Source organism: Macadamia integrifolia, chromosome 10 (assembly GCF_013358625.1).
Source record: "Macadamia integrifolia cultivar HAES 741 chromosome 10, SCU_Mint_v3, whole genome shotgun sequence".
NCBI classification, from domain to species: domain Eukaryota; kingdom Viridiplantae; phylum Streptophyta; class Magnoliopsida; order Proteales; family Proteaceae; genus Macadamia; species Macadamia integrifolia.
In genome coordinates this window covers 21,602,972-21,623,858 of record NC_056566.1, presented here as the reverse complement: position 1 = coordinate 21,623,858, position 20,887 = coordinate 21,602,972, and the positions used below count along the sequence as shown (strand labels likewise).

Sequence of the window (20,887 nt, the reverse complement as noted above, 5' to 3'; positions counted from 1 at the left end):
GTGTATGAGAGAGAGAGAGAGAGAGAGAGAGAGAGAGAGAGAGAGAGAGAAGTGGATATGTCGTGTGAAAGTACTCCACTATGGTTGTTTTTCTTCCATTAACCCAAGATATTGGTAAGCCCATCTAATTGTGGCATGCCAGCTTTATTTATCATGAGAGATGATTATTATTAGATAAGCTTGTGGCATCAATTTCTTCCAACAACAATGATTTCTTTAGTTCTATGATAAATCAAACATCTAAGGAAATAAGAAGGTTGCAGCTGAAGCATCTATGCTAGCTAGGTTCTACTTTTAAACAAATCATGTTCTTCATAGATCTGAAACTTTAACAGAGACCAGAGAAAGCTTATTCATATCTTTTCACCTGTCTGGGCTATTTTCTCTAGAGATCCCCAGATGCTTAGTAACCTTGATGTGCCAAGACAAGGGAAGGAAGAGCATTAACAACTACCATTGCCAAAGAATTCAATCTCTACAAAGATCACTGTGTCTTCACTAAAGGAACAATTATGTATTGGAATAAATAATGGAAGGTCAGTAATAAGGATATTCTTATCATCAAATTGAATAGTCCCCCATTGAGGCAGCCAAACACTTATGGTGATGAACTGTTTCCTACTTTGTATGATAATGAGAGGGATGGAATGGTGGTGACTGATCATAGGTACATAATGGGTGACAATTACACTACAAATGTGGCCTAAGTGCTGTCTGACCCAATAGCCAAAAGAGGAAAGAAATGAGAATTCTATGATCTACGCCCCGCCCGTGTATATTAGTATCTTCCACGCGAAAGAGTGTCCCGGCAGTGTGTACATCATTTTTCTTATAAGTATATATGTAAGGCCTTTTGGTAGTCATAGCCAAGACCCGGGTGTCAAGTATATCTCCGTGGCTTCGCTATTTGTGCAACATATAGTCATAGACTCAAAACTCCTCTCTCCCTAATTTGGGGAGGGTATTGGATTTATGAGTGGAAAGGTTTCCCCCTCCCAAAATTTGCATCTTTTAAGTGGATGGGCCAGTCTATGACATGTGATATCAGAAGCTGACTCAAAGATTGAGAAGGGGAGAATGTCACAGATTCAAAACTCCTCCCTTCACAATCCCATATTGGCCAACTTTGGGAGGGTCTTGGACTGTTGGAATGTGTTCTCAAACATTATAATTTGAGAACTGTAGGTATCTGATCTCAAGTGACAACCTTGTACCCATTTGGGCTTCCAACAGATTATTCCGTCGAAAAGACTGGGCTGGCCTTGGGCTCAAGTAAATGAAGTCATATATAAGCCCACCATTTCCATGGGCTTAAGACTTTTGAACCAAAACCCAACCATGCGGAAAGTGAAGTCTTTTTGAGTGTCAGAACAACCTGGCCCAACCAACCAGCTTGGTCCGAGATTGGACTAGTGTTTCTTTGGATCGGGTTTCCCTTCACCCATGATGAATGGATTCCTATCTTAATATGAGTTGAAAGAGAGTGGTTTGATTATGTTGGAGTATATGAGAGCATGCAACGGTTGGAGGGCTATGGGTGACCATAGACTTCAATACCATGGGATAACATTTGATGTCCTATTGGGTTTACGATAGTTGTTAGATAAATTAGAATTAGTATCCTATTTTAATTATGCATTCTTCTTTCCTATTTGGGTTATGACTACGTGATAGGTAGTCTATATATTAAATGAAGGGGGAAGTCCCAACCACACGGTTGTGACTCCCAAGTTACACCAATCTCTTTGTCTCTCTCTTCTTTCTTCTTCTTTGATTCTGGTTCTCAAATCTTCATAGATGATAATGGAGTGCATTGGTAATTTAGAAGAAAGGTTTTAACATATTAGATGAGTTAAAAAATCTCAAGAGAGAGACAAAAATTTACTTCTTAAGAAGTAGTAAGAAAGTTATCAACAAATTTTGTTGAAAGGTTCATACACGACCATGTATGAATATGATCTTTTACCAAAAAGAAAGAAAAAGAAAAGGTATGAATATGATCAACAATTCAACAATTGGATAAAAATACTCAATTCTCATGCACCTATTAGATGACTAAGTATTGATCATAATTCATACATGCCAGTATACAAATACTAGTCTCATAATTTTTTGAGTCATCAAGAAACAAAGTGAAACGCATGATTCCTTCCCCACCCTTAAAAAAAAAAAAATTATCCTAATCTTTTACAATTACTACATCTTGTATGTTGAAGCTTGAAATATAAAAAAAGATGGGACAAATAACACTGCCAGGCTGCATAGCGTATGCTAGGGGCTTCCTGTGTCTCTCTTATTCCTTCTTTGAAAGGACATATTTGCCTCCAATGTAAGAGTTAGAAATAAGAGCCTATTGGATCAAAATGTGATCTTGCATAATAATAATCAACTCAAATAATTTTCAAATAGAATGATTTTTATAATAAAACACATATCATCCAAAATTTGGTCCAATATCTAGGTTGTTTCACTGGTTTTTTTTTTTTTTACCAGTTAATCTCCTAGGTGAATTTGATAATTCTTTTAACTCGCTGTCACCTTATCACTTTTGATGACTTTAAACAAAAGGGGATACCTCAAAATTTAACTAACTTTAGATATAAATTTATAGTATAGCTTAGTCCCAATTCAAATAGGAACTGGACCACAAATCAAGAGAGAGAATCAACTAATAAACCAACCACCCAAATAAAACTTGTGGCTCCGCCTGATGTCACACCCATTCACACAGAACTGGAGCTGTGATCGAGTTAACTCCGGTTAATCCAAACCTGCCAGGATCATCTGATACAGCACCCCACCATAGCATACCCACATCTAAAATAAGTGTTCAAAAGCTCAGCGGAAGACTCAAATTACTTGTAAATATCCCCAATATACTTGATACCCAAATTGTAGTATATAGTTAAGTATATGTGGGCCCACAAACATGATATTTACATAAAAAGAATAACAATTTACGTAGCAAGTACATAAAAGGGGAAGTCATCAAAAGAATCAAAAAGCAAAATCCTGAACGGTGTCATTATTGTGATCCCGCAGCACAGCCTTCGCACATGCAATCAGCACCGTGCTCATACTCCTTGAGGATCCACCAATCCTCAACGAAAAACTTGATAGTGGGGCCTGACTCCTGATCTTCAAGCAGATGACCTGTAAAATCATCTAAAAGAGGTGCACACGTGGGATGAACTCACTAGCTCAGTAAGTGAAAAAAAAACCACACAACAATCACATCCATATGCACTATATGCTATGCAATTCATTTTAAATCTTATCCACCTAAACAACATTACTAAGTCTTTGGTTATGTGCTACTTACAACCACAGTGTGCGAATGCCCCAGGTACGAGCCGCGAACTCCATCCAGTGATACGCCGACAGGGTTGTCAGAGAAGGCCCACCGTGAGTACTCATAAAAGTAAAGCATGCCGACTACTGGCTCTCAAAATAAAAGTAAATGACAGAAAAGTAAAGGTGTTGACCCCAGCAATTTAAAAACAGTACGATTGACCCTCTTGAATATATTACTGAGGTTGTCGGCTGTCCTAATAACCAGTCGGGCATATGTCTAACTGCCACAGTGACCCGACAACCTCGACCACTGCTTCTCCCCAAGTGATAACCCAACACGTCAACCCTTATTGGGAAGGGTCATAACACGGGGAATGATAATTCTAATCCATATGCTCCTATATGACAAAGTACAATTGCAGAGTGCCACCGCGTCCCATACCACGGGCCACCAATGCACTCATTTTCAAGTCGACTATGGCGTCTAGTCTAATAATGCATCATGCACAGTAATCCATCCGTTCATCACATAAGCACATTAATCATTTAGCATTGATAATGTAAAGCACAACACACATATCATAAATCATTTATTTAAAATGCACAAGCAATGCATGCAAACGGCATATAAGGACGACTAATTTACACATAATTTACATGATGACATGGCTAGTCTAGATCATAGTCAGCAATTCGGCCGAATAATTCGCGAATTATTCGGCCGAACCGAATTTTAAAGAATTTTATCAAAAATTCGGACCGAATCCGAATTAAAAATAAAATTCTTTAAAATTCGCGACTTTTTCAAAAATGAATATAATTCGCGAATAATTCGGACCGAATCCGAATTAAACCGAATTATTCGGCCCATTTAAACATTATTTTAAAAAAAACCAAAAATAAAAAAAAAAAAAATAAAAAATAATTTTTTTTAAAAAAAAAACCCCAATAAGATTTTTTGACCGCTTTTTTGACCGAATCCTTAAATTAATCGTCCGAATTATTCCGAATAATTCTCCGTCCGAATAATTCCCGAATCCGAATTTGCTAACTATGGTCTAGATACAATTTAATGATGCAAAAACAAGCTTAAAATAAGTCAAATGTCCTCTCCCCACTTACTTGTTGGGTACAAAAGCTCACGTTCGGTACGGGTGAGATATGGCGTGAGAAACGTAGATTCTAGTGGAATCTATCATAAGCGAATGGGGTTAGCATTTCACCACCTTGGGGTCAAAACTAACGAGATTTGATGTTTAAATCATGTTTAAAATTATAAAAGAGGGTTGTCTATCCGTTTTGGGCCCATTCGGGCTCAAAAATCCTACTGGGGGGCCAACAGGTGGGCCATCCGGCCCACCTGTTTTCGCCCACCGGTCTTCACAGGCTGGCCGTATAGACCGCCGGTTGAACTGGCGGGCCCCCCTCAGGCAGGCAACTTCATCCGCCGGTGGGGATAGAGGGGCTGCCCCCTCAAGCGGGTGCCCTCAAGCGAGCGGCTTCGCTCGCCGGTCTTCGCCCACCTGTGGTGTGGGGGCGGAAATTTGTTTCCTTCTTTAAAACGTTCCTCAACCTTGGGAAAACCAAATGGGGCTATTCCAATCACATTTTTCACATATCTACGGTTTTATAAGATGATTCTAACCTATATCTAAGTTAGATTTAAGGATTGAAAAGCAATCTTACCTTCTTTGCTCAAGAACTCTTCCAAAACCCCCAAATCACCTCTTAACTCAAGAAATCACCAATGCTTCTCAAATCTTATAAACACTTCCTTAAACCTTCAAAATCAACACATAGACCATCTATTAAACCTTAGATTCATCATCTCAAGTGGGATTTACAAGATCTCAAAGAATTTTACCCAAATCAAGGGTTTCAGTTGGGGTTTGATGAAAGTTTAAGAAGTATAGCTTTCGCTCACCTCAAATCGTAAGTCTCATGTTGGGGATCACTTTTTCGGTGTCGGAATGAGAATATCAAACCTCGGCGTTGCTTAAAATCATTTCTTCCTCTTTTTCTTTTCCTTTCTTCTTCTTCGTTCTCTTTTCTTCCTCTCTTTTCTCTCTCCTCTTTACTCTTCTCACCAACTCTTTAATGCATTAAATGAGAAAATGGAAAAACACAATAAGTATTATTTATACTTAGAGAATATCTAGTAACCACATGGGTGGGTCACACAGGTGGGCGGGTTCGCCCCCCTGTGACCGCCCACCTGTTGGTCGAAACTTAGCCAAGCAATTGAGATCTCGATGGAATTTGACTGTCGGAACGTATCTCACTCTCGATACAAGATATATAATACGTATACACTTTAGGATACGGCTACATACCAGCATTACCTGTACATGGCCTTATGATACGTGCATGTACACGGCTTGTGTACACCCATCTCCTCTGGCACTGACTCGGACTTGTTTGGCCAACCTGTGTTCAAAGTCACCCTCGCCATCATGGTCCATAGGGAACCTGCCTTAACCCTCTCTGGTTTGGGTCCTGCATGGTTAAACCGGGTCAACCGTGTCATTAAACCAGGTTTTAAAAGTAGGGTATCACACCTGACCTATACGGATGGATAAAAAAGGACAATATTTCTAACCGTTGGATATTTAGGAAATGATCTAGATTGATCACTTGTCAAAATTCGTATTCAAATTCTCTCATTTTCACTCCCATATATTCACATTTTCCCTTGTTTTTCAGGTTATAAATTTCAATGATTGTCCATTAGGCCAACTCTCTTTGATTTAAAATTAAACATGACATGTGATTAGAAAACTTAGGGTCTACCCATAAGAGCTTGTGCCTTTCACATCTTAGCTTAATCATGGCTTTCATGGTGCATGGCTTTATCACTTAATTATTCTTCAAAATGTCCAATGGAAGATGCATCTTGTGGTAATTAAATAGGAAAATTAGGCAAAAAGAATCCAAGTTGCACTTTAGGAATGGGAAAGTGCTCTCTGTCTGTTACCCAGTGAGCTCTTTATTGAGGGGAAAAAGAGAATATGAAAGATACAAAGAAGGTTCCAGAGGTTCATATTAAAGGATGAGTTAAAAACTTAGAAAATGGCTCTGGCCTAGTTGCTTCTTAAATTTAGAAAGACTGATTAAATATAATATCTACTCTGACATCTTCTGCATTTTATAATGGTATGACAACTCCTAACAATCTGGACTTTTTTTTGCAAGCCTAACCTTGCAGATTTTTTTAATTTGAACTAGTGTCTTACAATCAGATTCATGTTATGAAATGAGCCAATGCTAGATTGAGTAAAAACCACATAAAAGAATACATGAACACAACCCACCAAGATTAAAGAAATATAATGATATATCCTTCTTTAATCTCCTTTCTGTGATAAAGAAGGATCCACATCTTAACATACTCCTTCAATGGTTAGGGAGGAAGGGTTGAAGAGATACTGTTTCAGCCTACCCATTTCATGGGTCACATCAATCATGGATGGTCTTGTAGAAGGAGAGTACTGTGTGCATATTAAACCAAGCTCAATTAACTCCAAGATGACTTCCCTCCATATGTTGCCAGAATATGATGAAGATGTAGATGGTGCCAATCTTAATAGTGCCTTTTCAACTATGAGCTCCAGCTTGAGCTTATGTGGGTACTGACTCTTCACCCATTCATGTAAGCTTGATCCCTCATGGAGAAGCACATCTGTGGGTCTTTTGCCTGTTACAATCTCAAGGAGTAGGACCCCAAAACTATAAACATCTCCTTGTGTTGAAGCATGCTTCCCCAATCCATATTCTGCGTTCAATAAAGCCACCAACATCACAGATAATAAGTATGAGATGGAACTCAATACTGGCCTTGGAAATTATTTCTCCACAGAAGCACTTATAAGAATTGAATTGAAGCAATGCACTAGATACCCTGTAAATGGTGATGGACTTTTGGACTTGTACGTGTGTTACTGTTGTCAATGAATGGCATAACAACTATTTGGTAGGTTATGGGTCATGGTTGAACTAAAAATTACTCAAAACAAGAACTGAAAAAGCCAATAGGTTATAGAAGATTCAAACTTCCTGGTCTCAGTTGCAAACAAGAGATTTTCTACTCAGAGAATGGTAAAGGAGGGTCATGCATCCTTCATCATCTGCATCATGGATTCCTAGACCCAACCTCTTTATAGCTAATTCTAGAGGATAACCAATCCATGGATATGGACCTATAATCTAAACTAGGCTTAAACCATAGGAATATTCTTACACAGATTGCTTGTTTTTGCAGGGTTCCTATAGCAAGAGAGAGTACATTTCATGCTAAGTAGCAGCTTTAAATACAAAGAATTATGAAAGAAAGAACATATAAATGGAAAACATACTACATACCAGGAGCGATATAACCAATTGAACCGCATAATAGTCCAGCCGTAGAAGAGATGGAAGCTGTATCCATAACTGCTGGAACCTCATCATCAACACCACCTTTCACCAACTTTGCAATCCCAAAGTCGGTTACGAAAGCTGTCATATCATCATCAAGAAGTATATTGCTTGGTTTCAAATCACAGTGTACAACCTTGACAGGAGAATGGTGGTGCAAGTAAGCAACTCCTTCAGCTACATCATTACAGATGCTTACCAGCTCCACCAAAGTCAGAACACGATCTGTTTTCTGGCTGGGGTACAAATGGTCCTCTAGGCTCCCATTTGACATTAAAGGAAGAACAAGAGCCTTAAAATCAGGCCTACTGCAAGTTGTTATGATCCTTATCAGATTTCTGTGTCTAGTCCTCTTTAATACCTGGCATTCTCTTTTGAAGCTCCTTGACATCTCTCCACCCATCTTTGAATCCAACACCTTCACAGCAATTTTTGTGTTGTCTCTGAGGACTCCCCTGTAGACATGTCCAAACCGACCTGACCCAATTAGGCATGAGGGATTGAACCCATCCGTCGCTTCTTTCAGTTGCCAGAATGAGATTCTTGGGTATTTTTTCTCCTTTTCCTTACTGTGATCTTGCTCACTGTAATCATCCATCTCCTTGTCCCCAAAGCTTTCCAACTGCTGTCTCCTGGTTCTAGACTTGAGCAGTAAGGGGTATAAAATGAAGCATAACATGGGAGTCGCAAATATTGCAAGGAGAATTGACCAGATCAAGGAGTGGCGGTTTCGATTCTTCCGGCAGGATTTCATTCCCAGGATAGACCCACAGAGACCTGAGTTTCCTCTGAAAGAGTCCATGGTTAAGGAAGCGAATATGCCTTGGTTTGGTATGTCCCCAGAGAAGTTGTTGAAAGAGAAGTTGAGTGCCTTGAGAGTTGAAGAAGCCTGTAGTGATTTTGGTATTTCTCCAACCAAATGGTTGTAGGATACATCAAGCACTTTAAGATAAGGCAATTTCCCAACTGGGACTGGAAAAAGGCCCTCAAAGCTATTACTGGACAAGTTGAGGTACTCCAATGCAATGCAGCCCCCAAGTTGGGGTGGAATAATGCCAGAGATTTTATTGGATGAGAGGTCCATAGCTAGAACCATTTCCATTTTGCTGAGCTCTAATGGAAGAGGGCCTTGGAAGGCATTATTTGATAGATTCAAATACAACTTCAAGCTTGTAAGTCCTGCAACTTCACTAGGAATTATCCCAGACATTTTGTTATGGGAAAGGTCTAAGATCTCCAAGTTAATGCATTTCCCAAGACTTGGTGGTATTGCTCCCGAAAGATGATTTTCGTAAAGCAAAAGTCTCCTTAGCTGAGAGAGATTTGAAAAACTATCAGGAATGGAACCTGAGAGCTTGTTTTTGGACAAATCGAGAAGACCCAAGTGGGTGATGTTGCCGAATGCTGAAGGGATCTGACCAGAGAGGGAATTGTTTGACAAATAAACCCTCTCTAGTCTTCTCGTTCGACATAAATCCGGTGGGATGGATCCATTCAAAAGATTGCTGGACAAGTTTAAGAGGGTTAGGTTAACAAGATTTGAAATGCTTGGAGGAATTGAACCATGGATAAGATTGTCCTCAAGATGTATTTGTGTAAGCCTAGTGGAGAGATTGCCGATAATAGGAGGAAGCTCTCCACGGAGATTATTTCCGGCTAATTCAAGTTCTTGAAGGTTAGAACAGTTAATAAGAGAAGCAAACAAGGGTGTGAGAGTGTTACCATTGTGACTACTGAAGTTATTGTAGGATAAATAGAGGACTTGCAAAAGTGGCATTTTATCCACAATATCAGATGGAAACTCCCCTTTTAGAGAATTATTCTCAACATCAAGCCATTTCAGCTTTGTGGAATTTGCTAGGGCAGGGGGAATCTGACCCACAAGCTGATTAGACCACAGTAGCAAAAATCTCAATTCCTTCAAATGACAGTGATTCCACAGAGGGATTTCACCACCAAGAGAATTGTTAGAAAGATCCATGTACTCCAAATAAGAAGATCCATTGCAAAACAGCGATGACGGAATCTTACCCACAAGCCGATTACTTCCCAAATTCAGATAATCCAGTTGATGGAGAGCACCCAATTCCACAGGAATCTCTCCTTCAAGAAGATTTGCTTGGAAGCTAAGCTGTTTTATCTGAGACAGAGAACCAAGCTCAGATGGTATCTGGCCCCTGAAGTTGTTGCCACTCAAGTCCAATACAAGTAAGAACTTCATCTTTGCAAGAACAGGAGAAATTATGCCTCCAAGAGATCTATCATGGAGGTCCAGTTGCACCACTTGATCTCTTGCAATATTACATCCAATTCCTGTCCAATTGCAGACATGCAAACTTGATGAATTCCAGTTTCCGAGCGCGTTTTCAGGGTTGGAATCAATAGCAGACATGAAAGATAAAAGGGAAGCTTTATCTCTCAAAATGTAACCACTATCTTGTCCCATGACAACAACAAGAAAGAGAAGAAGTAAACACAAGGACATATACTTCACCAATCTATAGAAGAAGACCATCTTGATCATAGAAGAAGAGGAAACAAGTAAGAGAGTGGAATAGTACTGGTTGCCATGAATAACACCACCTTGGTTTTCAACAGGATTTAATAGGGATATCTCATCTATATCTTTTCCCTTGAAGGGTGCCTAACTGCCGTTTGAAAGGGGTGAACGTTCGTTTGGCGCCTTAATACTCTGACTTGGAAGTCAACCAATTACAGTAGGACACGTTCAGACATGGCAATTTGACATGTAAGCTCCATTACTTAATTAGAATCTGCTATGTGTCGGTGGTGGCCATGTCAGCCTGCCTACCTCATTGTCTGTGTTTGCCTAATTACTTCTGATTAATTAGTAGTGGAGAATACTTTGTTTAATTAAAAAATAATTTATTTTTTGGTGTTAATAGGCATGCTTAGTGTTTGCTGATGTTGATGATGGTGTAGCAACTAAGATTTGAGGATTAATATTTTTTTTTTTTTTTTTTTTTTTTTTGGGTATCGCTTTCATTTTCAGTTGTGGTGATGCATTATACCACCAAGTTGATGCAAGTTAGCACTATAGTCTACAATACAACACCTTTTTAAAATAGAGCAGGTTTGTGTTGGGGATTTGATGTTTTGTATTCCATTGCTTGCACTAGTAGGCTGATTCTGAAGGACTATTAAGAAGTTGTAGGGTCGTCGTTACATATATTTGTAGCGAGGGTTTTTTTTTTGTAAGCAGTATGAGAGAAGTGTTAGAACTTAGGATAAGTAGCTATAACTCTATTCTCCATTGATAGTGAAATATATCTCATATCACCGTGGAAGTAGATAATTGGTAATTTTGATGAACCATATAATCTTTGTATACAACTATATGATTGTTATTTGTGACTCCCATTCTTTTTCTACATCATTTTAGGTTCTATTTTTATTTTTCAAATTTACACATGCAACATAATAGAGGATCATTAATAAAGAGCCTTTCTGGTCGGTATATATAGTATTAGGGTTAATGAAAATTTTCCTTTTACAATGGAATCATGAGGCTTCAATCCGGTCATGAATTAATGATCTTAATTAGGGATAGCTTTGGTAAAACTCTGTGTATTACCATTATAGAGATAAAAAAATATATAAGATCATTTTCATCTAAAGATTCTAAACATGGCAATATCTAAACAAAGAAACAAAATATAGAGGCAATATTACACTCATATAGATTAATACACATTAATACTATGATGTTTTTGATGTAGAGAAGATCTTGGAGGAATTCCTTGATCATTTGGATAGACATAAGTCCACATGATCAGGCCGAGAACCATAACTTTTGACTAAGGTGGAGTTAAGGGAGTCATAATATCAATATCCAAACAGCATCCAATGCTCTATAACCGGACGACGGTCTAATGAGATGTAAATTTTTTTATGAATGATCTATGGCAAACAATGTGATGTACATAATTTGCCTCGTAAGAATATTCGGTCACTAAAGTAGTTCAAACCTATAGCCAAAATCTTTGAATTTTCATAAATGTAATGGTGTAAAAGATCTTTCAATCCAAACTAACTAAAGATGAATCAAATTTAAAATTATTAGGGAGCCATTCTAAAATTAAAATAGTTTCAATCAGGAACATCTAAAAAGCTTTTAATAAATTCATTAAAATACCATATATCAAGTACTACCTCCCTTTCTATTTCATATATATAAAACCAAGAACAGAACCTTCCGTACACTTAAATCGTTAGGCTTAAGTACATGATATAATAGTTAGTGGACATAACATAGATTTCACTACTAAATAACTCAAGTGGGCTGGGGACAACCCACCCCTAAGCATTAAACAGTAAAGTGAATTAGGATAGAGCATGTTAATTATCAGACTTTGGCCCATGCAAGCATGTAGTCCGGCAAAGATCAATCTTCACATCTCTGAACCAACCATGCATGTTGAGAGTAAATACTGGAACCAAGCATTCTCTTTGGATTGACCAATATAGATGGTTTAAAAAAAGACCCACTATAGATGGTCTTTGTTATAAATAGAATATGTTAATTGTAAAGCATATTTTATGGTAATAAATATAGTAGATCTAGCTAGTGCATCCATACCTAGAAATGTCTACCAATGATCTTAAATCTTTGTGATCACATTGGATGCCCTTAAAAATCACTTAAATCATGATTAGTCGGTGAGGAAATATACATACTAGATAGCTAGCTTAGGAGAAAATGACTTAAATATATTTTTTATCTTTCACGAGTTATCTTTTTATACGAATAAAAACCTTAGTTAAATGAACATCGTCCTCAACCAAAGGCATGTAGACTCTCCATCCTCGCTTTAAAAGCCCACTTATGGGCAATAGAAATAACACGTCTATCCTTTTTAACTATATTTACATAGTCAAAAAATTTCATAATTATTGAAATATCGTGAAGTAAAAGAAAAGTTTTCCTAATGTCATCGTTTACTTGTTACTTGCATTAATCAATCTACAACTTCTTGATAATTTGTCCAAACTTCTAGAAGCGCCCACCTCTTTTGCCCTAAGCAACCCTTGGAACAATTTTTCAAGTTCTAATTCTTGAGAGTTCCCTACAAAATCAGAGTATATAAAAGATGCCACAAATTGTTTTTGATGCAATAAAATGGTTGCCCACCCTATTGCACCTCCAATGGGATCGTAGCTACCATCAGAGAGGATAATACTAGCTACCTATTTAGATAGAGATGGAGCCAGAATAAGAGACTCTACTAGGCCAAATAGGGAATCAAGGATAAAGAACTCAAATCTCAGTCCTAGTGGACCAGCTGCCAGGACTCTCTTCAATAATGTTATTCAAAATTTTTCAAAAAAAAATACAAAACTTAGGGTGAATAGTTAATTGCCACACATAATTCCAAACTATGAGGGATGAAAGATTAATACTATTAGAGATATTATTTTGCAAAATCCATCTCAAGGCTAATTTGGTTGAAAAATCCCATGATCTACTTAATGGGCAAAACAAAAAATTATCATGAGGAAATAAATATAAGAAGTATTTTAGCAATACATCTGCCGCATCCATGGGGAATAAAGCATATAATAAGTTAGGGTGAGAGATTGCTTCTTAGTCACGTGGCCTCTGCATCAACACGATCGTATGCGGGCCAGTGAGAGTGTGTGCAGGGGCATCAATATGGATGAAATTTTTTATTTCATAGAGACAAAAAATAATTTCGTGCGCTCATGTGTCTGGGGCGGAGAGCCACATGACCAAGCAATGTTCTTTTCCCAATGAATTCACTAATTCCAAAGATTGAAGTAGAAGACTCCTCTCATTCTCTTCAATCTATTAACCTCACTTTATATAATGAGTATTGCAATGAGGTTTTGGTCAAAACACCTCCTTTTATAAAACAAGCTTAATTAGGAGATTACAATATAACAATGTAAATTATGTTAAGTGGTGTGATCTTAAATGATAACCTTTAAATTATCTATAACTACCCTTAAAGGTGACACCACAAAATGTGTTACTTAAAAAGCCCCAGTGGTTGATATTTTCATTGCACTTTTCCCCTCACTACTAACATCTGCAATAAACCTTGCAACCATGGAATATAAATCACTTTTCAAATATAATTTTCAAGTATATAAAGATGCCTCTCCACATAGGTAAGAGTAATCTACCCTTATCTCTTTTTATGTGTAAGAGCGTGACTTATCCAAGAGACATATTACTTGCCCATTCACTAAGGATTGTATGTGACATCCAAGAATCACATATCTTGCCCATACACTACAAGATGTGATTATACATAGATACCCATTATCTTTATTATAAATATTAGGCCACCCAAGAAGTAAACACTCACATACCCGCACCTTATCTCACAATGACACAATACAACACGGCACAATGACTGAAACCAAGCAAAACAAAAATTTTATTGAGTGGATTTTAATGCAAATTTAAGTATGACAAATAAGGTAACAAAAAGTCATTTGATAAATCTTTTTGTTAGCCATGGATCACTTTACCTCTTTTTCTGGAACATCCTAACATTTTGTACACGTCATTTTTTTTTTTTTGTAAAGCCTAACAACACTCTAGTTAGGGCTCTCAAGGTCATAGCTCATAATGCTATGGACACAAAGGAAGTGATACATGATCGCAAACTTTGTTTAATATTTAATCTATATAATTTATTTGTTTCGCTATTAAAAAAAAGGAAAGTAACAAACTTGTATACCTATTAATTTACTCATTAAACTTAGTTTTATATTCGATGAAAATAAAATGACTTTACATTAATGGTTGGATTTACATGCAAGATGGACGATAGAACAAAGTTAGCAGTCAATTCTGAATGCTTAGTGGAAGTACATCGCATGTAAAAGCTTGAATATCTTCTCTCCTTACAGGGGCACAGGTTCACCAAGAAAGTGATCACTAAGTTCCTAAACTGAATGGAGAAAAAAGGAAGGTGGGGGGGGGGGGGGAGAGGAGGGAAAGTACTTACAAACTAAATGGCTTTAGATGACTTGTATGAATTGGGGGGGGGGCGGTGGAAGGAAAATAGTATTGTAATGTAGATTTGTTTGAGATTCATTATGCTTATAATGTAATATATATATCTTCATACCAAAACTAGAATAGACATGATCAGTGGGAAAGTAATTTAAAAATGAAGGGGGAGTGGGTTGGGTGCACTCAAGATAGATAAAGGGCACACCTTTCTTTAAATAAACATGTAATTCCTCATGATATTTTCTCCTCATTCCTTTCTATCATCTTATTGCTTTTCCTCACAGAGCGATTGTGGTTTCTAGCTAACATGCATGACAATATTAATTACCATTAGCTTTCAGACATTTATATTTTTTCTTAATACCAAGTGGATATGAAATATTATATATATATATCAGTACTCCAAAGTTCACACTGAAAAAAAAAAATATCAAGAAGGCATTAATGCATGAATCAGAAAAATGGAGATTACAAGATGTAGTTTTCCACAATGGGAGCATTACAATCAAGGAAATTAGATTAGTTCAATCGACATTGGAGGTGCAATGTCTATAAGTGGTATGCACCATGAATAATGCAAAGAGCTTTACAAACAAGTTGATCCCTCTGTCATTTATTTTTAGAGGGAGGGGGTGTTTAATTTTTAAAGTTATATATGTTAATTTTTTTTATATTATGTGATATGGAACCCTATCATAATATGAAGAATTAAAAAGCAATTCACACAAAAAAAAAAAAAAAAAAAGGTAGAAAAAACATCCATGGCAAAGCTCCTTGTTATGAAAAAAAGGGTGTATTCGGTGCACGAGGCTCCTGCATGTGTGAGGTTCGGGGGTGAGAGAACTACGTAGTCTTACCTCGAGAATGTCGAGATTCTCGAGGTTGTTTCAACCACTTAACCAGTAGGTCACAATATTTGTACCTAACCATTGGCGAAGCTCCTTGCTATGGATAATGATAATCGGGTGTTAAGTAATGAGTTTAATATTATGGCATTAAAATTTAAAATGCTTATGTTTATAAGAAGAAATTAACATGGTTGATCAATTAGGCCCAGGGAATGTAATGTTGTGAGTGGACACAATGAGTAAAAGAACAATATATGGGAATGTAATGTTGTGGTTCATGAACATAAAATCTCTCTCTCTCTCTCTTTCTCTCTCCTTCTCCTTTGCATTGGCATGTAGATAAGGATAGTACTTTTAGTGTTGGACAGGTACTTGCATGAAAGATGCAATTTTATGTTACAAGAAAGAGGGACGATTGAAACTACGGAGCAAGAGAGGGTAATGCCGTGTTCCTGTGGATTGGCATGTTAAGGGAAAATTATGGGTTACACGTATATATGGCCTTTTTATCTAGTTTGGGTTGTGTCGAAATCAATCTTAAAGTTAATAAATATTTTAATAACAAAAATGATAAAGATGGGTCCCTTACCAATTGAGAGTTGCCACTTGATCCCATTTTGATGTTTTCCATTCTTTTAAAGTTCTATATTAAAATAAGTGTGGATGAACAGATAATAGATTTTATCATTAGTCTTTGATAATCACAATTTGGTGATGGATTACAAAGAAGTTATTGAGCCGAACTGTGTAATGCAAACCCCCCCTCCCTTCTGGCCAGTTCCTCTTCTTGTCTCCCTCCACATGTGATGCTCTAGAAGCATACAAGATAGACTGCATGTGTATGTTTAATAGAATAAAAACCAAATGAACAAGATGAGATAATGTTGTGAGTTGGCATATTAAGGAAAATGATGGGTATGATCATTTTCGTCCATTTTTTGGATTGAGTCCAAATCACTCTCAAAACTTGATAATAGGATGGTAAGATAACCACATACACTAATGAGAGAGAGAGAGAGAGAGAGAGAGAGAGGTACTTAAGCAATTTGAAACATATCATAAAAGTGTGATAGTAGAATTCCAAAAATACAATCCACTATTAGTCTCCTTCCAAGATAATATAAACAATTGACAATTTGTGCCTATGTAAGGTTGTATGTATAAATGCCACCGGTGTTTTGTTGTCGGTTCCAAGCCCTGATAAAGGAGGAGGTTAGTGCATCACGTCGGCAGGTGACACCAAAACAACATTAGTCTAATCCTTTTTCATGGATTCTAAAAATCTTGTATTTTCGACCTCATGCTAAGCATCTCCCAAAAGGGACATGCTACACTTTGACTTGGATGTAGTGAATAGTGAGCAAGGGTTAGCTAGGGCGTTTCTTATAAGCGATACACCGCTTTGGCGGGCCTAGATGCAGTGACAAGTAGATTTGGGTTCTCATAAAATGGACGATTATTGGAAAAGAAGGTAGTTCAAATCCTAAGATTACATTACCATCTTGGAACATAGGAGTCTAAATCAATAGAAGTTATGAGGAGAAGAAGGACCAGTCTAACTTGTATTCAAAATATTAGGTGGAAGGGTAAAAAAACTAAGGAGTTGGATGACTTTAAACTTTGGATATAGGCATAAAAATAATAGATGTCCAATGGATATGGTAGTGGATAAAGTTTTAAAAATGATGTCGTGGATGTTAAAAGATTTGTTGATAGGATCCATCAAGCTAGCCTGTGTTGGATTAAGAAGTTGTTAATATAATTAGCATTTATGCACCCCAAGTAAAAATTGGATGAAAATAGTAAAATACAAATTCAAGAGAATATAGATAAATTAGTGTAAGGTTTTAGACAATGAAGAAAAAATATTGTTATAAGAGGAGATCTGAAGGGACATGTTGGAAGTGACTGGAGATGAAAAAAAAGGGTACATGGAGGATATGGTTTGGGAAAGAGGAGAGAGGAGAGGGGACTTCATTTTTGGATTTTATTGTGGCTTTTAATTTATCAATAATAAGCACATACTTTGAAAAGAGAGAGGATCAGTTAGTTACCATTAAAAGTGGGCATCATCATAGTAGACAAATGGATTATTTTAAACTAGAATGATTGATAGACTGTTATAGCCCAAAGTAAGATGCATTTTTAAATTATGAAAGACATCAAACCCTAATGTAAAACCCTAAAGGCCTAAACTACTCAAATTGGGCCATCATTCTCCTCTTATCCGTCTTCTTCTAAGTCAGGCTGCATCTTGCAACTCCGTAACATAGGGTGGCGAGTGGCGAGTGGCGAGTGGCTGTGGCTGGCACCTTGGTTGACGATGCTTCAATCGATGACCGATTCCCATCAACCTCAATATGTCAAGGACCCGGCCGGTTCACAGAACGCTGATTTATAGTCTCCATTGTTTCAAGTCATAATAGATTAAAACCCTACATTCAGCTTTTTAAGATTGCATGGTGAATGTGCTTCTTGGACTGCATAATTAGTCTTAGGGCCCGTTTGATTTTGTTTCTAAAACAGTTTTTCTGTACTCATAAAATGAAAAACACTCAAAAAACTGTTTGATTTTTCTGTTTCGTTTCACTTGTTTCTGGAAACATAATTAGAAATTTATGCATATTTCTATGTCTAGAAACATGAATGGACAAACAAGTTAGACTTGTTTTTCTGTTTCTAGAAACAAGTGGAAGCGACAAAATTTGTGAAAAACCCGATACTTCATTCGACCTACCCAAACCCCCAACCCATTGTTGAAACTTCTTGCTATCCAAATGCGGCGATTCCAACCTGGTTGTGTAAAACTCACAATTTCGGATTGCCTTCATCCTTCTGAAGTTCATCTTCATGAAGCATACATGCAACTCCAACGTCATGCCTTCACTCATGAATTGCATTCTTACAACATCGTGCCTTCACTCATGTCTTGAACTCGATTACACTGTTGAAAACGTTTCGGGAAACAGAAAAATCAGACACCTTTTTGCATTTTTAAAAATTATTTTTTAGCACAGAAACGACAAAAACCGTTTCTACTGTTTCTATGTCTAGAAACAGGATAAACAAAATCAAACGGGCCCTTAGTCTACTTCGAGTAGCACACACACACACACACACACATATATATATATATATATATATGCTACATTAAATGAAACCACATAGCTTCTATCTTATTGAAGGCTTCACTCAAGGAAGTCCATATAAACCACATAGCTTATATCTTATGGAAGGCTTCATTCAAGGAGGTCCATACCTTCCCTGCTTGTTATGATTCAAACCATAGGTCTAAGCAACATATCGAAGAAGAATGATTGCTATGCTTGTGTGACTTGACATTTTAATGCAAAGGTGGTAGGAGATTTTGTCGGTGGTGATGATCCATATCTACTACTTTTAATATTATCACTCCAGTACCATTAAATTTGTTTAATATCCACTAGTAATTTTAGTGGAAAATACAATATATACCTAAAAGAGAATGACGTTGACATGGGCTATTTTGGAGTATTTGCCACGTTTGCCTTACTTGCTTCCATTCATGAACTCTGTCCATGTTGCATCTGAGAAGGGAAGTACCAACTGGGCCTCAAAGTAGGACTAAACATGCATATCTGGCCCACAATTGAAGCTTGAGCTACAAGCCCGCCCAACTCATAATGGGTTGGGCTGGACCATTAGACTTGTAGGCCCAATAACCTATAACAGTTTGCAAAGGCAAGCTAGCCACATGCAAATTTTGGGTTCCATTATTACTTTGCAGCCCAAATTGTTTGGTCTATTAAATGTAGGAGGCATTTATGTTCTAGACCTCATCTAAGTGACGAGTCTCAAAATATTTACACTTTTTTATTACCGAATAATAGACTTGAATGGTATATATACCTAAAGACAGCGATGGAAAAATTCACCATGTTCAAGTTGAATATCAAAAGTTGAACAAAGAATCTGAGTCAATGTATGGTAAACACCAGAAAAATTTCAGCTACTAAAAAAAACCAGAGCTTTTCTTATCTAGACAAACAAACATTTCCTCATCAAGTTATGTGGATGCTGGGTGTATAGCGGCTTGATGGTTATGGGCGTGGAGTTTTTTAGCCCTCATTATCTCTTCCAATAGGGGGCGACTTTGTTGGTGGGGTGGGGCAGTGTGCGAGAGGAAATAGGTATGCAAGAAGGTGGGGTTCTGCAGGGAGAAAACACATAGGGGTTGTGCCAAGGGGTGGAGATGTGTAAAAGAGGTGGGGGGTCGACGCAAGAGAGAAATAAGGATTGAATGTGGAGGGGGGGATATGTAGGTTTCTCAAGGGAGATGATGAATCGTATTCTTTTTTTTTTTTTTTTTTTTTATTATCATTTGTTTTTATTTATTTATTTATTTTTATTGTGCTAGTGTTTCATAGTATATTGTACATGTATTATATATATTCCATTCGATTGGCATATAATATGATTGTTTTCATTTAATTTAATTTTTCGTTTCTTTTTTTCCCACAATCAAACACCAAGGCTATGTTAAGTTGTCAAAAAATAAATAGAAAGGAACAAAAATCAAGAGAGAGATAAACACAAAAATCATTCATTGTATCATGATGACAAAAGATCATATTGAGTGTAATGATTGATTTATATGTTTATCTCTCTCATCAAATTTAATTATTTTTTGAATTTTTTATTCATTTCTCAAAAACCAAACATAGGCTCAGCATTTTTTTTCTTTTCTATCCAACCAGACACAATCCAAATTAGAAAGTGAGTGTTTGTTTGGAGTTTGGCCACGTGAAACTACGAATAGAAAGACGTTATGGTTAGGGGTGCAAGTTTGGCCCTAATGGCCCGAACCTGCCCTTGGTCTACCCTAATCCTGAATAAGTACTGACTCGAAAATTTTAGCCTTGAGGGCTGGCCCAACCTTGAAATTTCTGACCCTGAGTCAGAGTTAGGGCGGTTAAGGGTCAATGTTTTTGGCCTGCCCAGAACCCGACCCTGATTTTTTTACCCTAACTTTTTGCCTTGGTTTTGCCCCGATCCGACCCTGATTTTTGCCCCTGATGTTGACCCTAGTTGTGAGTTGTGACCTTGATATTAACTTAATTTTATATATTGTTTGACATTAAGTCATTGACACCTCAAAACTCCTTAATATATATTTTCACCGATCTCTCTTGTATTTTTTCACTAAAAAAAAAATCAGGGTATACCTGACCCTAGATGGCAAAACAAGATCAGGGTCAGGGTCATCTTGACCCAACTCTAAAAAATCAGGGTCAATCAAGGTGGGTAAGGGTTGGGTCTGTGTTGAAGTTTTGCAGTCATGAGT

General features: G+C 37.2%; 1 protein-coding gene across 1 annotated transcript; it reads right to left on the bottom strand.

Moving 5' to 3' along the window:
- Positions 1-6,310: 6,310 nt before the first annotated feature.
- On the bottom strand, positions 6,311-10,288 carry LOC122090477 (putative leucine-rich repeat receptor-like serine/threonine-protein kinase At2g24130). Its single transcript, XM_042660076.1, has 2 exons — positions 7,654-10,288; positions 6,311-7,066 (listed from the first exon to the last, which is right to left on the bottom strand). The coding sequence occupies exons 1-2, from the start codon at positions 10,229-10,231 to the stop codon at positions 6,675-6,677; spliced, it is 2,970 nt and encodes a 989-aa protein (XP_042516010.1). The 5' UTR covers positions 10,232-10,288; the 3' UTR covers positions 6,311-6,674.
- Between the last annotated feature and the right edge of the window lie 10,599 nt (positions 10,289-20,887).

Bases quoted from the DNA above. Each gene is read 5' to 3' on its own strand.
- LOC122090477 (XM_042660076.1), bottom strand. From the start codon at position 10,231: ATGATCAAGATGGTCTTCTTCTATAGATTGGTGAAGTATATGTCCTTG. The intron at 7,067-7,653 runs GTATGTAGTATG...TATTGAACGCAG, and splicing joins AATTGGTTATATCGCTCCTG to AATATGGATTGGGGAAGCAT.